Source organism: Eleutherodactylus coqui, chromosome 1 (assembly GCF_035609145.1).
Source record: "Eleutherodactylus coqui strain aEleCoq1 chromosome 1, aEleCoq1.hap1, whole genome shotgun sequence".
Classification (NCBI taxonomy): Eukaryota; Metazoa; Chordata; class Amphibia; order Anura; family Eleutherodactylidae; genus Eleutherodactylus; species Eleutherodactylus coqui.
This window is the reverse complement of record NC_089837.1, coordinates 197,355,744-197,375,624: the sequence shown is the minus strand read 5'-3', so window position 1 is coordinate 197,375,624 and position 19,881 is coordinate 197,355,744. Positions and strand designations below refer to the sequence as shown.

General features: G+C 41.0%; 1 protein-coding gene across 2 annotated transcripts in view; it reads left to right on the top strand.

The window, feature by feature from the left end:
- The window catches only part of RNGTT (RNA guanylyltransferase and 5'-phosphatase), a 347,964-nt gene that overhangs the window by 253,901 nt on the left and 74,182 nt on the right, over positions 1–19,881 (top strand). For both annotated transcript variants that reach the window (XM_066605238.1, XM_066605244.1), the window contains one exon: positions 6,406–6,506. In XM_066605238.1, the coding sequence (XP_066461335.1) occupies positions 6,406–6,506 (101 nt within the window). The remainder of the gene's footprint in view (positions 1–6,405; positions 6,507–19,881) is intronic.

Here is a 19,881-nt window from a genome sequence, read left to right as displayed (position 1 = left end):
CAGTGGCAATTCAAAGTAAACTACTCAACGTGGGTAAAATGCTGCATACGACGTTAAAGCTAAGCATTACAAAAATGACAAACCTATTTTGCCCAATAGTTGGAGGATCACCAATAATGTTATTTCTATAATGAGCAGTGATTTTATAAATTCATGCCTTCAGTTAGTTTTTGGTGGTGGTTAATTGTACTGCACAAATTCCATTTTTTAGCATGCAGTGTGCTTTTTCCAGTAAATTGTACTGTAAAAGGTAGCTTGTACTGTAATAATAGCGGCAGCTTGAACACCACAGGGAATCTGAAATTGCATTGACAGCCATGTTTTATTTTTAGATTATTATGTATAAGCAATGCACTAACAATGACTATTTTAGTAACTTTGCTATACATTTTGGACAGGTGCTTGAAAAATGGAGGTGCAGAACTAATTTCCTTTCTTGTCTGTTTGAGTACAAACAAATCAAAGCTTAATCCAAAATCCTTAGGCTGGCTAAGATAATTTTAGAATGTGTCAGAAACAAGAAAAATGTATGTAAAAACTTTAATTATGTGTGGGTTTGGGGTAATTTGTCAACTGTTTCATGGAATGGGGATGACTTTATTGCTTGCTAGGCTTGTACTTTTGACACTTTTTGCTTGGGATAATTCTTTTGTTCTACATGGCACAATTTTTATATCTAGAATATTTTATCATCTGCCTGCATGGTCTTAACATAGATAAATGGACACTTTTCTGCCAAGAGAGTTATCATCTGGTTTCATAAGGAATGGTATATTCAATTTTCATTTGCAGTAGTCCATTAATTTAAATATCTCTTAATCTAGCACTAAAGAACGGGTTTTATTGCGTAAAATTCAACATCTGCTTCTGTTAATCTGGGTAATATACATTACTTTCTAAAGCTTTTGGTTTAGGGCTTTATATTCTGTAGATAAATTGCTAAGAGACTGCAGCCATATGTTTGTTTTCTGTTTTTTAACACAATCTACTGTACGTTGCTTGCATAATTCAAAGACTGACAGCTGTACTAAAAAATGTGACATCTTCCAATAGTGTACAAGAAGCTGAAATATTGTACTTTTCGTAAACTGTTTCGTAAATCCCTGTTTAAATATATTGAAAACTCAATACGTTAGTCTCCTGACTTGTGATGGCTTCTCGTTGTGATATATTCAAGTTGTAATGGCCTTTCCTGGGTGATCGTAATGTGAATGTGTGTTCGATTTACGATTATGATCGGTCCCTATTTACAGCACATGAGATTGGCTGAAAGATCCAGCCAATCATATATGTGGTCTGACTACAAGCCTCATGCTGATTGGCTGGATCTTCCAGCCAGTCACGTGTGCTGGAAATTGGGGCTGACTGCACATTTTAATTTCTGTAATAACATCCCAACTGTCTAAGCAGAAGTTTGTGCTGCGGGTGCCCTCCCCCCATCTCGCAGCTGTGTACTCCCACACCTGTAACTCTTGTGTTGTGGCAAGGCTAAGGAGCATCTTTCTATCTCTCCTTATCGGGACTGTCATTAAACTGTGCAGTACTCCACGGATGTGAGTCAGGCTGCAGAGATTACAGATTGCATTTAGCTGCTTTCATTCTGATTTGCTATGAGTCAGGTATCTGTTTATTCACATTGGATAAGTCACACGGATAGTCCCACCATTCCCTGTTTGATTGGGGTCCAAGCAGTGAGAACCCCTTTGATCCTAATAATACAACCTTGGTGCATCTGAAAGTATGAGCAGCAGAGGACACACATGCCTACTCTCCATTCCATTCACTTCAATAGGACTAGCATAGATAGCGGAGGGCTTGAACTTTGCCATCAGCGGTGCTCCCATTAAAGAGAATGGAGCGAAGATGCAAATGCATTCCACATTTCAAGGCATGCTCATGCACTGATCAGCAAGTTATCCCCTATTTTAGGGTTAGAGGATAACTTGCTTTGGTGGGACAACCCCTTTAATCCTTCCCTAGAAGTGGCTGCACAGGCCTCTGCCTCATCTGTATATTCAGTGGTGCAGTACAATCTGGAGCTGGTGAAGCCTGTCCTGCACAAAGATGCAGAGAACGCTTGGGATTGGCAGTATTCCCTTGTAGTAGTTAAATCCATCAAAATGGGACTAGTAGGTTCTCCACACTGTATCACAGCACACACAGACGTTACAGTCTCTGACCTTGAAGATGTTGCCATCTTTGTATGAAGTGAGTCCTAGCTTCCAGTTGCTTCTTCTTACTGTTAAAAATAAGGACTTGGTTTATTTGGATTGATTTTGTCATTACTTTTCAGTATTTTTTTTTTCTGTATGGCAGTGGAGTTGACATTCTGGAGCCTTCAGAACCAATTACCAATTTTCCATAGAGTTATGATCTCAACATGCAGTGGTTGCCCCGGAACCAATTCATATTGTATTATGAGAGAGCACTATATTTTAATGACATATTCTCTCATTAGCCATGTACCCATGACAACACTGCTACAGCTTTGCTTTGGAAGCTCAAGGTTATCATATTTTAAAAAGAAAATAAATATATTAAAAGTTAAAAAACCCTTTTCCCATTTCTCACATCACAAAAATAAAAACTGATATTGCCATGCTGTTAAAGTCCAATTTATCTTTAGAGACGAGCGGGGAGATACTCACTCGAGTAATGTGCCTTAGCGAGTATACTCGCTCATCTCTAGTCCTGAACTCACAATCTAATTTAATAAACTATTTTAATGCCAGTTATTCTGTCCTTGCGAAGTATACATATGAAATGTACAGATGCAGCACAGTTTAACTTGATTGGGATAACTTTTTGTAACAAGTTATTTGATCTTAAGCCATTAAAAAACTTTGTTCTCTTATCGTAACGCTACAAAACCCCTTGTAAAACAACTAAAAGTGTAAGCAAATTGTGGCACAGAAAGGTATCAACACATTAAAAGACATTAAACTCTGATACATGTGTATGCAGATAGAACCTAGTACAAGCGACTGGATCTTATGAACAGAGTCTAGACATGACAGCTCAGCTGAAGTCTCACACGACTTTTCATCTGCTGAACCTCTCAGGTGATCCGCTACAGATCAGTAGAATGAGATGTCTAACAGTCGTGCATTGTCAGACATACACATCTGCAAACAGGAGCAAGCAGTGAACAATTACTTCACACAGGGAAAAACAGGATCAGAATGTCCTCATCCATATTTGGGAGATACGGTTCAAAATATTGTCTCATTGCTAATAAGATTGGAAGTCTAAAGCTCTGCACAATAAATCGTCTTTCAAGTAATTTTTTCCTGATCCATGAATTTCAGTATGTGTTGTAAAAACAGTAATGCGTATGGTTTACTTTCCAGAAAGACTATTGTGTATTGATTGCAGTTCCCAGGAACGATCAGGGGAACTGCAATCAATACACAATAGTCAAACATTGAGCAATCCCCTTGCGCTCCAAGCAGGGGGTGCAGAAGACAAGTGGTGTGTCCCCGCTTGTCTTCTGCATCCAGCTGTTCCCCGCTCGCAGCGCCTGGCTGCTATACAGCTGAGCGCTCCGAGTGAGGTATGGAGAACAGAGTTGGACCACTCTGTTCTTCATACCCAGCCTGTCATCAGGGAGCGGGATACAGCTGAAACAATAGTATCAGCTGCGTCCCGCTGTAAATTCCTGATAACTGATCACTGATCTTTCAGTATGCTGAAAGACCAGCGACGGCTTAACGAAAGCTGCACGATGTCAATGTCGTTAGACACAATGATTATTGCTCAAAAGACGGCTTTGAGCGATTTTTGAGTGAAAGTCATTGTGTCTAAAAGGGCCTTTACACATGCAGTATCTCCCTCTTAAGGACGCCATGCATGTTTCTTTGAAGACAGATTGGTCAATCCAACAAGCATTGGGATAATATGACCAAGTCACTTGGCATTGTTTAGTATCCTTGTTATTTCATTGAAGTAAGACTCGTTTACACTGGATAATTATCATTACTAATACTATGGTGCCTATTGATCCAGCCGATAATTTGCATGTGTAAATTTACAAGTAGACGTAGCGTTTACTTGAGCTATTACTGTCTAGTGCACTGCTGTTGCCAGAAGTACTGTTGGGCAGCAATAATGGTCCTCGACCTGCCAGCAGTAGGGATTGTATTGATCAAAATGCCCATCAAATCCCTGGAAAAGAGTGATGGTTTAGGGCCCAGTGTCCACAGACAGATTTGTTTTGCGGAACTTTTGGTCCGGAAAACAAATTGCAGTATGCTCCATTTCAGTGCTGTTGCCGCACAGACGGCTTCCATTGAAGTTAAGGAAAGCCATCCGATCCATGGATCCTGTGAAAAAGTAGGAGTTTAAAAACAAGCAAACTGTACTGCGCATGTGCGACAGCGTGCCGGCTGGCACTTCCACGCACATCTGCAGTACAGAAAAAAGAAGACCCGGACAGGTACGTGCGGTCGCTGGCTGCGGGCGGGGTTAGATTCTGCTGCGGGCTCCCACATGTGGAATCTGACCCACCCGTAGACACAAGGCCTAAGGCCGGCTGTCCACAGGCGATGCGGTATCCCACGGCAAAGCTCCGCCGTGAGAGCCGCCGGAAAATCTCCGCCGGTCAGCCCTATCTAATAGATAGGCTGACCGCAGAGACTCGGGGCAATTCGCAACAGGTGCCGGCGCTTTCCATAGCAATGCTACGGGAAGCGTCGGCCAGCGAATAAACTGCCGTGGACAGGGGGCCTTAAGGATTTGTCCATTGACTAAATATTGTTTATAAGTCCAGCCTGTGATTATAAACATTTTTTGTATTTACACTTATTAATAAGAATGTTTCGATTCCCACATATTCCTGCACTGTTAGAATAGCACCATCTATTTCTATCGTGTCCAGCTCAAAATTGTTTGAAGGTGGCCACACTTGTTCTGTCTTGCTTTCCTCTCTGCTTCACTGGATATGCGGGATTGAAAACATTTTTTAATAAGTGTAAATACAAAAATTTGTTAATAATCATGGGCCGGGATTTAATTAGAAACAATTTTGTTGGACAATACCTGGCAGTCATTTATGACTGCATCAGCCGTTCAAAGGCAATGCAGTAAAAAAAAATCACAGCAGTTGTAGTGTTAAAAGTTGTTCTCTGTAAAAGTGTTATGTGGATGGTATTGCTTTGTTTTTGACCTTTTTTATAAATGTCAGAAATTGAGTTGGTGTTAATTTTCAGCTGCCAACATGCATTGATAGCCAGAAGAGAGGAAATTGAGGAAAGCTGTCTTTTAGGTGTGTTGACTTTTTGGGCATGTACCTGCTTTGGGGGTTTAATTTTGCACATAGCCTGCTATGGTTCTCTTATGAATAGCTTTTCCATTTCCTGACATTTCCATTAATAATCCTGCAAACGTAAAGGGGTTTTCTGTTCTTTTTTTTAACTGATGACCTATCCTCTGGATAGGTTATCAGTAGTTGATAGGCAGGGGAGGGAGTATGAGCAATGGCTTCACTCCTATAGGAGTGAAGCACACACTCCCACTTCCTTCTCTGTCCTCTGATGATGACGTTTGGCTTGCTGTACTGGACAGTAGACAGACTATCAGTTGATCGATGGGGGTCTTGAGCTGCGAACCCTGTTTATCATTTACTAATGAGTTATCCAGAGGATTGGCAATCTATTGAAAAAAGGGCAGACAATCCCTTTAAAGGGCACAACCACCCTTATGACAGTTGTAAGACTTGTTACATAAAGAAACCCAATTATATATTAAAAGAACCAACCGTTTTATGTGTTTTTATCCTACTAAATAAGCTTGTTTTTCAGTTGGATGTAATTTGAGGAGTTTAAGAGGGGACTAGACGTCTTTCTCGAGCGTAAGGATATTACAGGATATAGACATTAGGTGACCAGCGGGTTTGTAGTTCCGGGTCTTATATTTAGGTAGGAACTATCAAAGGTTGATCCAGGGATTATTTTGACTGCCATTACAGAGTCCAGAAGGATTTTTCCCCCCCAAATGGGCTAATTGGCTTTTGCCTCTTGGGGTTTTTGCCTTCCTCTGGATCAACTAGGGGGTTGAAGTAGGCTGAACTAGATGGACGTTGTCTTCATTCAGCCTCATATACTATGTTATTAAGTTTGTTGAAAAACTGAAAATAGAAAAGATAGCACTGATGTTCACATTGTGTCACTTTAATTGCAGCATTTTCATCTTATTTCTGAATGTTATAAAATGCTTTTTTTTATTTTCACTATAATTTTGTAAGTACTTGAAAAGTAATGTATTTCCTACTTGTCTGTGTTCGGCATTGTGTAAGCGGAAGCTTTAGCACCACGTTTGTCATTGTTCTACACATAGACAGCTATCAATTAAAGTTTTTTTCCATTAAAATGACACTTTTTAATAGTACTCTTTTTAACCCCATTCTAGAAATACAAAAGTGGTCGTTGTGATGATACTTTAAAATGGAAGCCTCCTAACATGAATTCAGTGGATTTTCGGCTAAAAATAACAAAGGTTGGAGGAGAAGGGTGAGTTTTGATTTTCTCATGTGAAAACATACAAGAGGAAATGCTCAGCATATGTACAGCCTGTACATCACCATAGGTCCTTCATAACACACAAATTGATATTTTCACTTATTTCTAACTTAAAACTTTTTCGGTTCAACAAACATTTTATTGTATATTTAGATGTCATTTGCATTAAAGTTGCTCATCCATAGCTGCATACATATTCCTAAAGGGTTCTGATCTGCAATTTCACAGTATGCCTCCTTTGCCTATGATCTGTAGAGAACTTTCATCATCTTTGATGATTTTCATTTTGGGAACCCTAATCAATTTACTGGTTACTGTACAGCAATCTAGTGTGGAAAAACATTGTTTTATAGGAGCTTGGCTAATCTTTTAGGAGTGCGTGTCTCAACGAATGTTGACTGTTTCCAGTAGCAATCAACTAAATTGTTAGTTCGGATGTCTGCAATAACATTAACTGTAGCACAGTATGAGTATAAGTAAAGCAAGTATTTGCACATTCAGATTTCTTTGTAGCTTGTATCTACTGTGAGAGTGTATTTAACATAGTGACCAGCAGAGGGCTCCAAAGCACTCACACTGCTTACTAATGAGAGAGAACACCTCTGTGGGTGTAGTAGGAATGAAGGTAAAAACTTCGGTTCCTGCCACAATTAGGGGTTGTTGGCGAGAGCTCCTTAAGACTGGAGGAGATTACCCTCTCTGGGATGAAGGCATGTGGGATCCCAGAGAGAAGCCTATATGTTTGCTGTCCCTAGAGAATCAATGAATGGATTATTGATGGACTGTGCATAACAGGTATGCTATGACAGCAATAATAGCATGAAGCCTGGATACCTGTCTTACCTTGAAAATAAATAGACTTGCTTTACTTTTCCCCAAAACTGGCCTGTTTGAGTTTTCTAAGTCCTTCCAACCTTTTCAGAGTAGAAGTCGGTAATCCTGAGCGACTGACAATCCCTTGGATCCCCACACTACATAGAAACTCTAGAGTTGCAGTCAAAAGTGAATATATGCCTCAGCATATCATCCACCCATGCCTTATGGAAGGAAAAGTAAAAATAAAACTCCTTGTTTGTTTCTGGTTATACAAACGTATACTGTATGTCTGGCATATATGACAGTGTATGAGATGAACGTTGCAGCTCGAAGAAAGCACTTGGCAGTATATATGATATAAATTATTCTCTATTGTAAATGATAAGAAAATTGCTGTCCCTGAGGAGTCGCATAACCAAATAAAAGCAGGAGGTTGAGGGGATTTGTGCTTATCACAGCACTGTGAGATAACATCTAATATTCTTTATAATTAATAGTAGAGGGTGCATTAGTCCTTATAACTTAGCTGCTGCAAACCTTTTTTTGATCATCAAAGGGAGAGTTTCCTGCACACCATTTATTAATTGATTGGTATGAAACAACCTCATTTATTTAATAAAGAAGGTCTGCAGCAGCTGCATTATTTATGTTCTGCAGCAGCTGGGATGTGGTAATGTATAATCCACCCTGCTGCTTCTGAGTAACCTCTTCATAGAAGAAGAGGGAGCTCTTCAAGTCAGTTGCTGGCATAAGAGAAAGAAGCTTCTGCAAAATAATAAGCCCTTTTATTTATATAGCGCCAACATATTCCGCAGTACTTACAAATTAGGGTACATGAACAGAAAATCATATTTTACATACAGTTTAAAACTAATAATCTGAGTGAGGGCCTTGCTCACAATAGTCTACAATCTATGAGCAAATGGGGGTTGATAAGAGGTAGAAGTGTCTGTTCTGTATAAATAGAGTAGTACCATATATACTTGAGTATTCGCCAAGCCGAGTCAATAAGTTTTACCACAAAAAACTGGTAAAACTTATTGACTCGCGTATAAGCCTAGCTATACTCGAGTATATACTAGGTAGAAAAAAAACGCAATACTCCTCTCCCAGCCGGCGTCTGTGTTCCCGACGCGATGGTCTCCTCGGTGGTGCAGCAAGCTGCTTCAGACTTCTCCCCGCTGTCATCTCCCTGGCTTGGTTTTGAATTTTCCCGCCTTCAGCGCTGTGTAACTAAGCGCTGTGATTGGATCAAGCGCCAGCCAATCACAGTCGGCGCTCAATAAACTAATCACAGCCATTCAGTGATGTCATTCACTGAATGACTGTGAATGATCGAGCGCCGGCTGTGATTGGCTGGCGCTCGATCCGATTCCAGTGCTTAGTTACACGGGGTATTGTGTTCCAGAGGAATACTAGAGAGCAGCTCAAGAAAAATCCTGGAGGTGAGCATGGGAGGTTCGGACTACAGCAGTACTTATGTCCCTTTTATTCGAGACAATTCTCATTTAAACCACCGCACGAGCGAATAACGTCACCACTACTTCTGAATGCTCATGCAGAATATTCAGACAGGCAGGTCATCGCTGAGAATCGCTCACTTCTTGCTCACTGCTTCACATTCCTATGTGAAACACTGAGTGTTGAGACGTAACAAGAAGTGAGCGAACCAGAGATCATCTTTATACAGTCTGAAACTGAGCGACAAACGAAGAGTGCACAATGGCTTCACATTTAGATGTAACGATTATCGCGCACTTACATTCATTTGAATTAATTTTGTGCGACAGTCGTTATGTGTAAATGGACTATTGGTTTAACATCATTAGCAGAATGTAGAGCACGGGTGGAGTGGTAGACAGATGAGGGGGAACATATTTGGTGGTGCAGCACTGTGGAGAGCTTTATGGATGAGAATGATGAATGATGGACTTCTTTTGCAAGAAGCATGGGCAGCACAGATTGCCCCACTCATCCGTCAGGATCTCACCACAGACTGTGATGTTTATACTAATATTATTTATAGATGCACCAATAATGATTTTACATTGAGATGCATTATAAAGAATGTATTGTATATGGGATTTATAAAACATTCTGTTATCTTTTAGTTGTGACTGCACAGCTTATATTAGTGTACCATACCAATATAAACTTGGGCACTGTACACCGTCATTTCTTACCATAAGACACGTTTTTAGCAAGAGTAATTCTTCCTAAAATGGCACTGTGCCTTGTAGAGTGAGTGGTCTCCCCACTTCCCTGACTGTCCCATGTCCAGCCAGGCAGTGATAATAACCCTCCCAGACCCCCACAACAAGCTGAGCTTTCACTTTGAATAACCCTAGAGTGACTGATCCTAGCCTAAACTTTTCTCTCATCTTTCTTTTTATTCCTCCTTTTCCTCACTCAGTCTGTTGAATCCTGTCTCCATTCTCCAGCACATAGGCAATCTGCGCCAATGAGATGAGGCTGAACTTCTAGACAGAGCATTAAAGTCATGGGAGGAAGCCATGCTGTTTAATAATGTGCAATTATTGGAGCTGAAGCATTACTGAGGAAGGGGTTAACATTGTGAATGGGAGAGTAGGAGGACAGGGAAGATCACTGCTACAATATATCAGGAATGCAGGTGTCCAGTTTCACAGTGAACTCTCAGTGCACAGAGATGGCACAAGTGAACATATAAGTGTGAAAGAAGATATATACCAGTATTTGGTGTCCAAGCACCATTGGAGTTTAAGGACAAGCATTTATTAGAACATTTGGCTAAAAACATATAACTGCCATCCAAAGAGAAAATCCATGTGGACACTTGATTAGTGCTGGAGAATTACATAGGGCTCATTCAGACCGGTGTTCTGTTTTGCCCCTCCTATCCCCTTTATTATTGCGGATTATAATACTTATATGTTAGAAAGCGGGCTAATATTTTATTATAACACCAAACACTGACATTACTCTGGACAAATTAATGACGTTGGTATAAAATTTTTTATCTTATTTTCTGTTGTCCTACAGACAAAAAAATACAGTAATATGGTGTTGTTATACCAGCAATGAGCATAGTACTATAAACCAATTACTAAAATAAATCCCTGCTGGATAAGGCTCCTGGCAAATGGGGAGATTTGGTTGGAATCAATAGTTTTTTAATGCCATTGATTAAGCTCTAAGCGTTACATTGTTGTGATCATTAACAATAATTACTACAGTTATGGCGACTGCTCAGTGAACAGTATCATGGGAAACTTTCTCCTGGCTGCGTGCCAAGCTCTTTTATTTTGTTTGCTGGCTTGGTTATAGAGTGTGCTTAGTGATCTTACAGAGATTGATCTTGAACAATTAAGGAGACAGGTTTGGCTGCCCTCGCTCCATCTTGGTTATTCAGATAGTTGGCTGTACTGCACATTATTTACAGAGTTTCATTTAGCAACTCCTTTTCTGCCTTGTTTTTAAAGGCGAGACTGATACTAATGTTTTTGATGTTTAGCACTGCGAGAAATGAGGGACAGGTCTTTATTAAATGTCCTAAGGTCTTTCTAAGCACATCAGTCACAGACTGAGATAAATGGAAAACTTTAACTGTTCTTCTGGACAAGACAGCACAATTCTTGATCTGCATTCAGAAACTATGCAGGGCATTGTGTCTCTATTTTGGTAGTTTATACTTGGAAATTAAAAATATACTGTATGTGCTCTGTGGAAAGCTGTGTGGCCACCCCTAATATTAGGTGTCACTTTACATCTGATTGTCATGCAGAAAAGGAAAAAATATCACAAAGGGCTTAGAAGGACTCTTAGAGAGAACTTGTCACAGAAGGCCGTACTAAAACATAACTTTTTTTTTCTAAATTAAAAAAAATCCATCCGGGCAAACTGACTAGAAAAAGACAATACCTGTATTACTAACCAGATAGACAGTATGTGACTGGGTTTTTATATAGGGGCAGTCAGCAAGTAGACCGATGTGTATCTGATCAGTAATACAACCTACCCCAGCAATGATCATGGCAGGCAGCTGGGCTTTTGGGTCACGTATGGGATCATATAGCCAGTTTTTGCTTGCTAACTTGATATGGGGTTGTATTGACTATGGGATTTTGGACTGGAACTAATTAAAAGCATTCCAGTGTAACCCTATCAGTGTCTTAATTAACCCTTTAACACCTTGTTTTGCAATTTTGCTAGCTTTTTCTTTGCTGGCTTTTGTTTATCTAGTGATCACATGACTGTGATCTATTGATCCTTCTTTTTTGGGGGGAAGTGACTGTATTGCTTGGTCTAAGCTTTAAGGTGTATGCAACCCATATGTGCGAATGCCCTCCTGGTTCTGTATGGGCGGATGCAGGTGTATATTTTCATCACAGCATCTCAAGCCTGTGCCATGACGAATAAGATTTTGCTACTGTGGGTGTTTGAATGGGAATAATGGAACATTGACCCATAAAAAGCATATTAGGAGTAACCCTGTCCTAAAATTTTCTTTTTCTGGTCATCTTGCTTGGATAGATTTTTTTTTTATCTAAAAAAAAATAAATTAAGTTTTAGGATTAGAGATGAGCGAACGTACTCGTTTCGAGTACTTACGCACCCGAGTACCGCCATTTTCGAGTACTTCAGTACTCGGGTGAAAAGATTCGGGGGGCGGGGAGAGGCGTGGCGGTGTGGGGGGGAGCAGCGGGGAACAGGGGGGAGCCCTCTCTCTCTCCCTCTCCCCCCCACTCCCCACTGCTACCCCCCGTGCCGCCACGGCGCCCCCCGAATTTTTTCGCCCGAGTACGGAAGTACTCGGAATTCGCGGTATTCGGGCGAAAAAGGGGCGTGGCCGAGCACGTTCGCTCATCTCTATTTAGGATGTCATGCAGAAAAGGATCTCATGAAGAGGCAAATCTATTATTATACATCTTCAGGTAAGAGGTGAGCTCTGGGACTTCTATTTCCAAACTGGACAGCTGAGCACATGCCAATGCACTGTTGTATGTTAATCTCATGTTATGGCTTAGTGTGACCAAGTTGGCACTCCATTTCAGTATTCTGAGTAATTCTTTTTTTAAAGGGGTTGTCTGAATTGCGACATCTTAGGATAACTCCTTCCCCATGCAAACAGATAGTGCTATGTTCAACCCTTCCCCGCTCCTGCTCAGTCCCACGCTGGTGCTCAGTCCGCTGCTCCCGTCCAGCTGCAGTCTGCCTGTGCTGCAAACGTTACAACTCGGGCGACCCCTTTAAGGGAAATGTTGTAAAATCTGTATTCTAAGTTTGGATCCAATCTAATGCTATTGCTGTGTTCTTTACCTACCGGCTATACTGTGTGAGTAAAGTAAGATGGCATTACTTATACATTTTTGGATGATACACAGCTCTTAATAAGGTTTTATCTGTAGGCTAGTAACCTCTACTGCGGGAGCTATTCACTTCCCACTAAAAGCAATTCACATAAACCTTGCCTGCCTTCATGCTTCAGACTTTTTTAGATTTGTTATCAGATAAAACAAATACATTCTGTGAGAGCAGTGAAGTGTGACGGTAGATAAGAGAGAAAAAGATGTTTTCCAGCTAAAATTAATTCAGGCAATCAATATAGCTAGAAGAGCCTTCTTCATCCTCATACAATGATGTTTATATACCGAAAATTAAAGGGAGAGTTTTCCATCGGCTTTTCGGAACCTTCAGAGGTTATGTTTGTTGACACTGAAGTGTCATATGCAGGTACTACCACCGAATTCTAGATATACCGAACAGAACGTTCCGCACTTATCCATTATAACCGTAATCTTACAATCTAAAAGCATAGTTATTGGCTAAAAGTATACAGGCTGAAAGAATTGCATTGATAAAACAGATTAGAAACTCTCAAAGTGAAGATGCACATTTGAACATCACTTTGTAGCTTAAAGGGAGTGTGGCATCTGAAAATTACCTATTGTAGAAACAACATTTTTATGTTAAAACATTTTTAAAGAATTTTTGGTGATTTGTTTTTTTTTTGGTCATGATCAATATTTGTATGACGTTCTAATATTACACTGACCACACAGCCAAATGATAGTCTGATACTTTCTGATCTGTAGAGAAAACTTTTCAGCAGTCATCTTACTGACATCACAGGCAGGATTACAGTGAAATGTAGCACACATTCCATGATTCCCAATTGCAGGTCAGCCGTGACCATCTACTTCCCCTGTTTGCACAATGACCTCTGACAGGTCACAGAGCATGTCTAGACCAGTCTCCAATACAAGTCAATGGAAAGTGTAATGTGAAGAAAAAAGGGAAGTAAAGCTACTCCAATGACCAGTTGTTCTTCTCCAAAATGGGTTGTTTGTATATGATGAGAAGATCAGAGAGAGATGTATATCAGATTGCGGGTACATGCCAGTGACTGTACAACCTGTACTGATAGTCAAAAAAGACTGGGGAAATGGCGCGTCCGTTTAGAAAAGTGTGCCCATACTCAGGATAAGGTATAATACCAGTAGATAGTGAAACTCAATAAAAACGCTATGCGTTTTAAGGCAATAAATGCCTCTTCCTCAGTTGTGCTGGAGACACACTGTGTATATAATATATATAGTAAATTTACAGTATAAAATGGTGTGGGTGTACATGGTTAAAAAGGTAATAATAAAACAGACTGTATACGGTAAATGAATAAAAAGAAAAGCTGAATGCATATATGGCAGATGTGTGTGCATTTGCAATCAGATAGTTGAATCAAATTGAATTGTATAGAAAACATCCATTTACATAGTTACATGTTTCAGTCACCTATATGGTAAAACTACATATTAATACCGTGGCTATATAGTTAAACCCAGTTTTGTGGTACGTATAAAAATAAAAGGTAGCAATAATGTTCAAAAAACAGGTGGTATGAAAAAGCATGAAAAGCTTGTATGAAATATATAAACGTAAATAGATAAATCCATCAGCCGTGCACATAATAGTAGGGCTATATAATCAAATCAGTGATGATTTTGTGATTAGTTGTAGTATATGGGTGGGTGGGGGGTGGTGGATATGTTCAATGAAGGTGAGGAAATGGAGGAGGGCAGAGAAACAGAAACCCACTGTATGTACAGGTATGTACAGGTGTAGCTGGGTGACTATCCAGCCATGAAGTGGAAGAGAGCATGGTGTGTGCGCTTTGGAAGCCACTAACTGGGCGTCCAGAGGCATTTAAATCGTAATTTGACGGGGAAGGGACCGTGCAAGCACACCGTTGTCAGGAGATGGAGCGCGCGGACAACAGTAAAGCTGAGCTGCTCTCATATCTGACATAGCGCGCCCCAGCAGGGGAGAGAAGAATGAATTTCACAATCAGAAAATACATATTACAAAATGGAATATGTTTCAATATCTGGTTTAAGGCCGGCTGCACATGAACAAGTAAGATTCCAGATGCAGGATCCCACACCGTAATTTGACCGGTGGCCCCGCTTACCTGTAGTTTTCTTCGTTTCCTTTGTACTGTGGTTGGCCTGGCCGGTGAGCCGTCTGCCATGCGCTGTACAGATTTTCCCACGCCGTCGCAGAATCCATGATCTTTCCGCAATGTTAATTGTCCATCAACAATGGAAGCCGTCTGAGCGGAATCCGCTCAAAAATAGAGCATTCTGCAACTTTTGCTCCGTTAGTGGAAAATCGCAATTGATTTCCGCTTGTGTGCAGGAAAAAGCACTTTTCTATTGCAAGCTATGGGCAGTATATGCTGTGAAACCCAGAGATGGATGCCCACTCTGGATTCTGCAATGCAAATATGCCCGTGTGCAGGCGGCCTTAATTAGTAAAAAATATAAGTGATGTATTAACTTTAAAGATGATATGAACATGTACAGTATTTCCCTAAAAGTAAGACCTACCCCTGAAAATAATAACCCTACCCTTAATTTCAGGGCAGGAGGTGCTTGAAATATAAGCCCTACCCCGAAAAGAAGCCCTAGCTATACTACGTAAGGAAAAAAGCAATAATTACCTAGCAGGCACTTTTCGGATCCCTCCCGCTGGCCTCCACAGTTCCTTGCAGGCTTGCTTGCAGTTCTCAGCACTGACAGAACATCGCTTACCGGTAATAGGATTTGTAACCCCCACCCTCAGTTAGCAATCGCTCTGATTGGCTGAGCCGCGGCGCTCGAGAACCAATCACAGCCATTCAAGCGATGGCTGTGATTGGCTCATCAAGCGCCGCAGTGATTGGCTGAGCCGCGGCACTCTTAAATTAATCAGAGCAATCACTTTCTGAAGGCGGGGTTTACAAACACTCTTACCAGCAAGCGATGTTCTGTTGGCGCTAAGAACTGCAAGCAAGACTGCCCGGAACTGCGGAGACCAGCAGGAGGGACTTGTGCAGTGCCTACCAGGTAAGTATAAGACATCCCCCATAAATAAGACTCTGCGCCTCTTTGGGGGCAAAACTTAATATAAGACAGGGTCTAATTTTTGGGAAACCATGGTACTATACAATGACATTTTAAATACCCTACTTTTCTTCTTTATAGCTAACTTAAGTCACATAAGGTCATCACCAGCATTAATCTCTAAAGCTAACTTTAAACCTTTATTGGTCTCTTGTAAGCCCTTGCCCTGCACGACCTTCATCTTTACCTGTGCTCCATACTGATTCAGGGTCTGTATACAATAGAATCTGCTATGCAGCCTTGTAGAAAATCTAAACCTGTTTGAATATGAGAAGTAATATAATATGGGGATCATAAAGTCAGAATGATGTTCAGAAGCAAGGTTACATTAGCGAATAGTCAGGATTAACTAATGGAAGAAAAACAGAGCATTTTAAGAAGTATCAATAGGATTCAACTGCATATCAGAAATGTCTGTGACTGGAAATCTCCGAATCGGAATAGCATCTGACTTGGCACTGTGACGTGTGTGAATATGAATTTATAATGATCCCCTTTATATTCAGACACCGTAAATACCAGTTCGGAATTTATGGACCAGGGGTTTAGACTAACAGCACATTCATCACAGATTGTCAGCTGCCCTCTTGCTTTTCTGAGGGAACTTTATATACAGGAATTTAAGGTGTATTCTCATAGACCTATTTGCCTTATTGTACTGTATTGCACTGTTACCTCCGCAAAACCCCGATGGTCCAAGTTGATTTATACCTGGCTGACCAGTAATCTGTCTTCTAGTAGTTCTAATAATCCAGGACGAGAATGTGCAGCTGAGCAATAATAGGCTTAAATAAACGATATACTTTGCATAATTATAGAACAAGTGATTCTGAGAAACTGCGTAATATATCTTTAAGAGAAAATGCCTCTACATCTACATTTGCCTCTGCCATCTACATTTGTGGGCCACTTCTGCTCTCTCTCCTGCACGGCTCATTCACGCTTATTAAGTGATGCAACAAGGTAAGTATGTCTTCAGCTTGCGGCCATGGACTGCTGCGCTGAACTTAAACTGTAAAATGTTTTGCTACACCTCAGAATTCAGGATTCCATCAATGATCACGAGGTGTCCAGTCTCTGACTCAGCAAAGCTATCATGGGTTTGAGAAAACCCAATTACTGGTAAGAGTAATTACCATTTCTTTATTATGTGAAAATGAAAAAAGCAAAGAGACAAAAATAAATAAAAAATCTATATTCCTGTTAAGGTTAATTTTTATGTATTATTTCATTGTTCTGCATTGCGCTTTTCCTTAATTATATTTACTTCTAATAAACATAGACCCTAGAATAATTTTACTGTGCTTCTTGGAAAAGAGAAGCAGAATTATTCCATATTGTATTAAATTATTCCAAACGGAATGCATACTAGTGCAAACATCTCCCAAATTATTATATTCTTGCATGTTCATGCAATCACATTTATTACTGGAAATCACTACCATCACCATATTCTATGTATGCGTTACACTACCATTTTCACAAATAATTTATAACGTCTGTGTCCCACGCATTCCGTGAAGATAGTCTTGACTCTCAAACATGGAAAACAATTTGATTTCCTGCTTTACTCTATTGTGAAGAAAACAATCAAAAGTTATCAAATACTCAGCTTATGGCCGCCTGCAGACGGGCGGAAATTCCGCGGCGGGATTTCCCGCGGAATTTCCGCCCCTGGAAGCTGCCATAGAATTGCGTTAACAAAGGCAATCCTATGCAGACGACCGCGATTTGGCCGTGCGAAATCTCGTGCAGCAAACAAATTGCGGCACGCTCTATTTCAGTGTGGGGCTCGCAGAGGCCCGCACAGAAACGTCACTGCCCGGCCGCCGGCTCCGGTCTGCGCATGCGCTGGTGGCCGGCACATCAAAGAGCCGGAGCTGCGGGAGAGGTGAGTGCCATGCTGCTCTCTGCAGACGCTCGGGTCAGGTCCTGCTGTGAGAATTCTTGTAGCCGGATCCAACCCGGCCGTCTGCAGGCGGCCTATCAGAGGGGCAAATCAGAAGCGTACATGTACAGTAACAATTCATTTGGCATATGTATTATAAGGGATTTATTGATGTTCTTATCATCCAGTTAGACTCTGATGCTACATTAGAACTTGTATAGCTAATTTGAACAATAAGGCTATTAACCTTTTGTTTATTCGGACTTCAGATAATAAGCATACATTCCTGTACCTCACTGTATTCTTTTGAGCAAAATCAAGTATTGACCAAAACCTTTTTCAGAGAAATTAACTCTAGTTACTTGCGCTTTCATGGTAACCATCATAAAAAGTATACAATAAAACCAGCGATCTTGATGCCCTTAACCCCTTAGTGTTTTTACATTGTGGTTTGCTGGGCTTTAATCCCCAGGGCCGTAAAAACACGCTTCCTCTGGGGGGATTTAAGCCCTGTAGGCTGTGTACATGACATCTCCATGCTGTTGGAAATAAAGCAAACATCCGTCAGGATGTGACTTTATTCCTTCACAATCAAAAGCAGCAATGTTTTGACTACATGCTGTAGTCTTTCTCAAGCTTGACAAAGACTACAGCATGTAGTCGAAACGTTGCTGCTTTTGATTGTGAAGGAATAAAGTCACATCCTGATGGATGTCTGTTTTATTGGCACCATAATCTTCTTGTCCTATCTATTTATATCTACTACTGGAACTATTGGGCTGGAATCCTGCCTGAACGGGGCATGCAAAATCCATAATTTCATGAAGGATCTGATGGTAATTGAAGTAGGAGTGCTGCTGATGCCAAATTACCTGTAGCTCCATGCTGTTGGTTACTGGAGGTAGCTGACAACCTGGAGCTGTCATGGGGGGCCGCGGGAAGCCCCCTCCTACCCCCGGTCCAACAATCACATTAAAGTGAACACGAACTTAAAAAAAAAGTTAAAGTTTCGGCTCCCCTAACAGATCAGATCTGTGAGGGGAGCTGAGAGTACTCCCCACCGTCCTCCACAATGTCCTGCGGCACTCCGGTCTTCCAGGACTTGCATGTCACGTGCAGAAAACTCTTACCTGTAGGCTGTCAATCATCCTCCTTTTATCAAGTTCCTTCTTGCCCTGATGAACAATTGGAGATCTCTTCCCATACCATGATTTAGACGCAATTATGCGCTCAAGATATCCTGCCTTCTATAATTGCTATATTTATTTTGGGCTTTCCTGGCAACCGTTCCAGCCTTTATCCTTCGCAACCTATAAAGGAAATTGCTCTCCAAATATACATTGTACACTCATAAGCTGGAAAGGGTTTGGGCATCCCAGCTGTTTTAAAATTTTATCTAGTTATGGTGATAGCCCAACTCACTCCACTACCTCTGCTCCCATCTGTGTTCTTTTAGAAGTTGATCCAATTCCAATTACCTCCCTTCTTCATACTTCCAAAATCTTGACAGCCTCTACTTATTACTCTGTGGCACTCCCTCTCTGTTTGAGACACTGTAAAATAGTTTTGTAACCTCATATCGCCTCATATGCCTCTTACCCATACCTGGAATAATCCCATTTTTTTAGCTGGGGGTGGTTGACCTTCCCTTATTCCGATGGTGGCATACCAGTGGTTTCACTCAATTAGGGGAACAAGCCTTGACCCAGGCTAGGGACCCTGCTGCCTGGCACAAACTATGGCTTACAGTTTCTCAATGCTCAATTAATACCGCTTTCCTAGAATCAGCTTATAAGGTGCTCATGAGGTAGTATCTAGTACCACCACGGGTAGCACATTATGTTCCAAATTACTTCCTCTCATGTTCCAGGGGTTGCCCTTATTCAGGCACTATGTTCCACATATGGTGGATATGCCCCAAGTGGTTCATGTGTGGTCTATAATTTACAGCCTAACCTTCAGCCTGTTTAATGTGAATCTCCATTGCAATCCGTAGGTGACTTTACTGCATCATGACACACGGGCATTATCCCACACCCAATTCCTCCTTTTGGCGGCCAAGCAAACTGTCGCCCACTTGCGGAAAAAAATTAGCATTCCTATACAGGAGGTTAAATCCAGGACGGACAGGTTTTTCATAAATTAGAAGTTTTCAAGTATACTTCTGGATAAAACTGAACAGTTCCTGAAGATCTGGCAACCGTGGAATGACTATGTACATCCTGACTAGTGATGAGCGAGC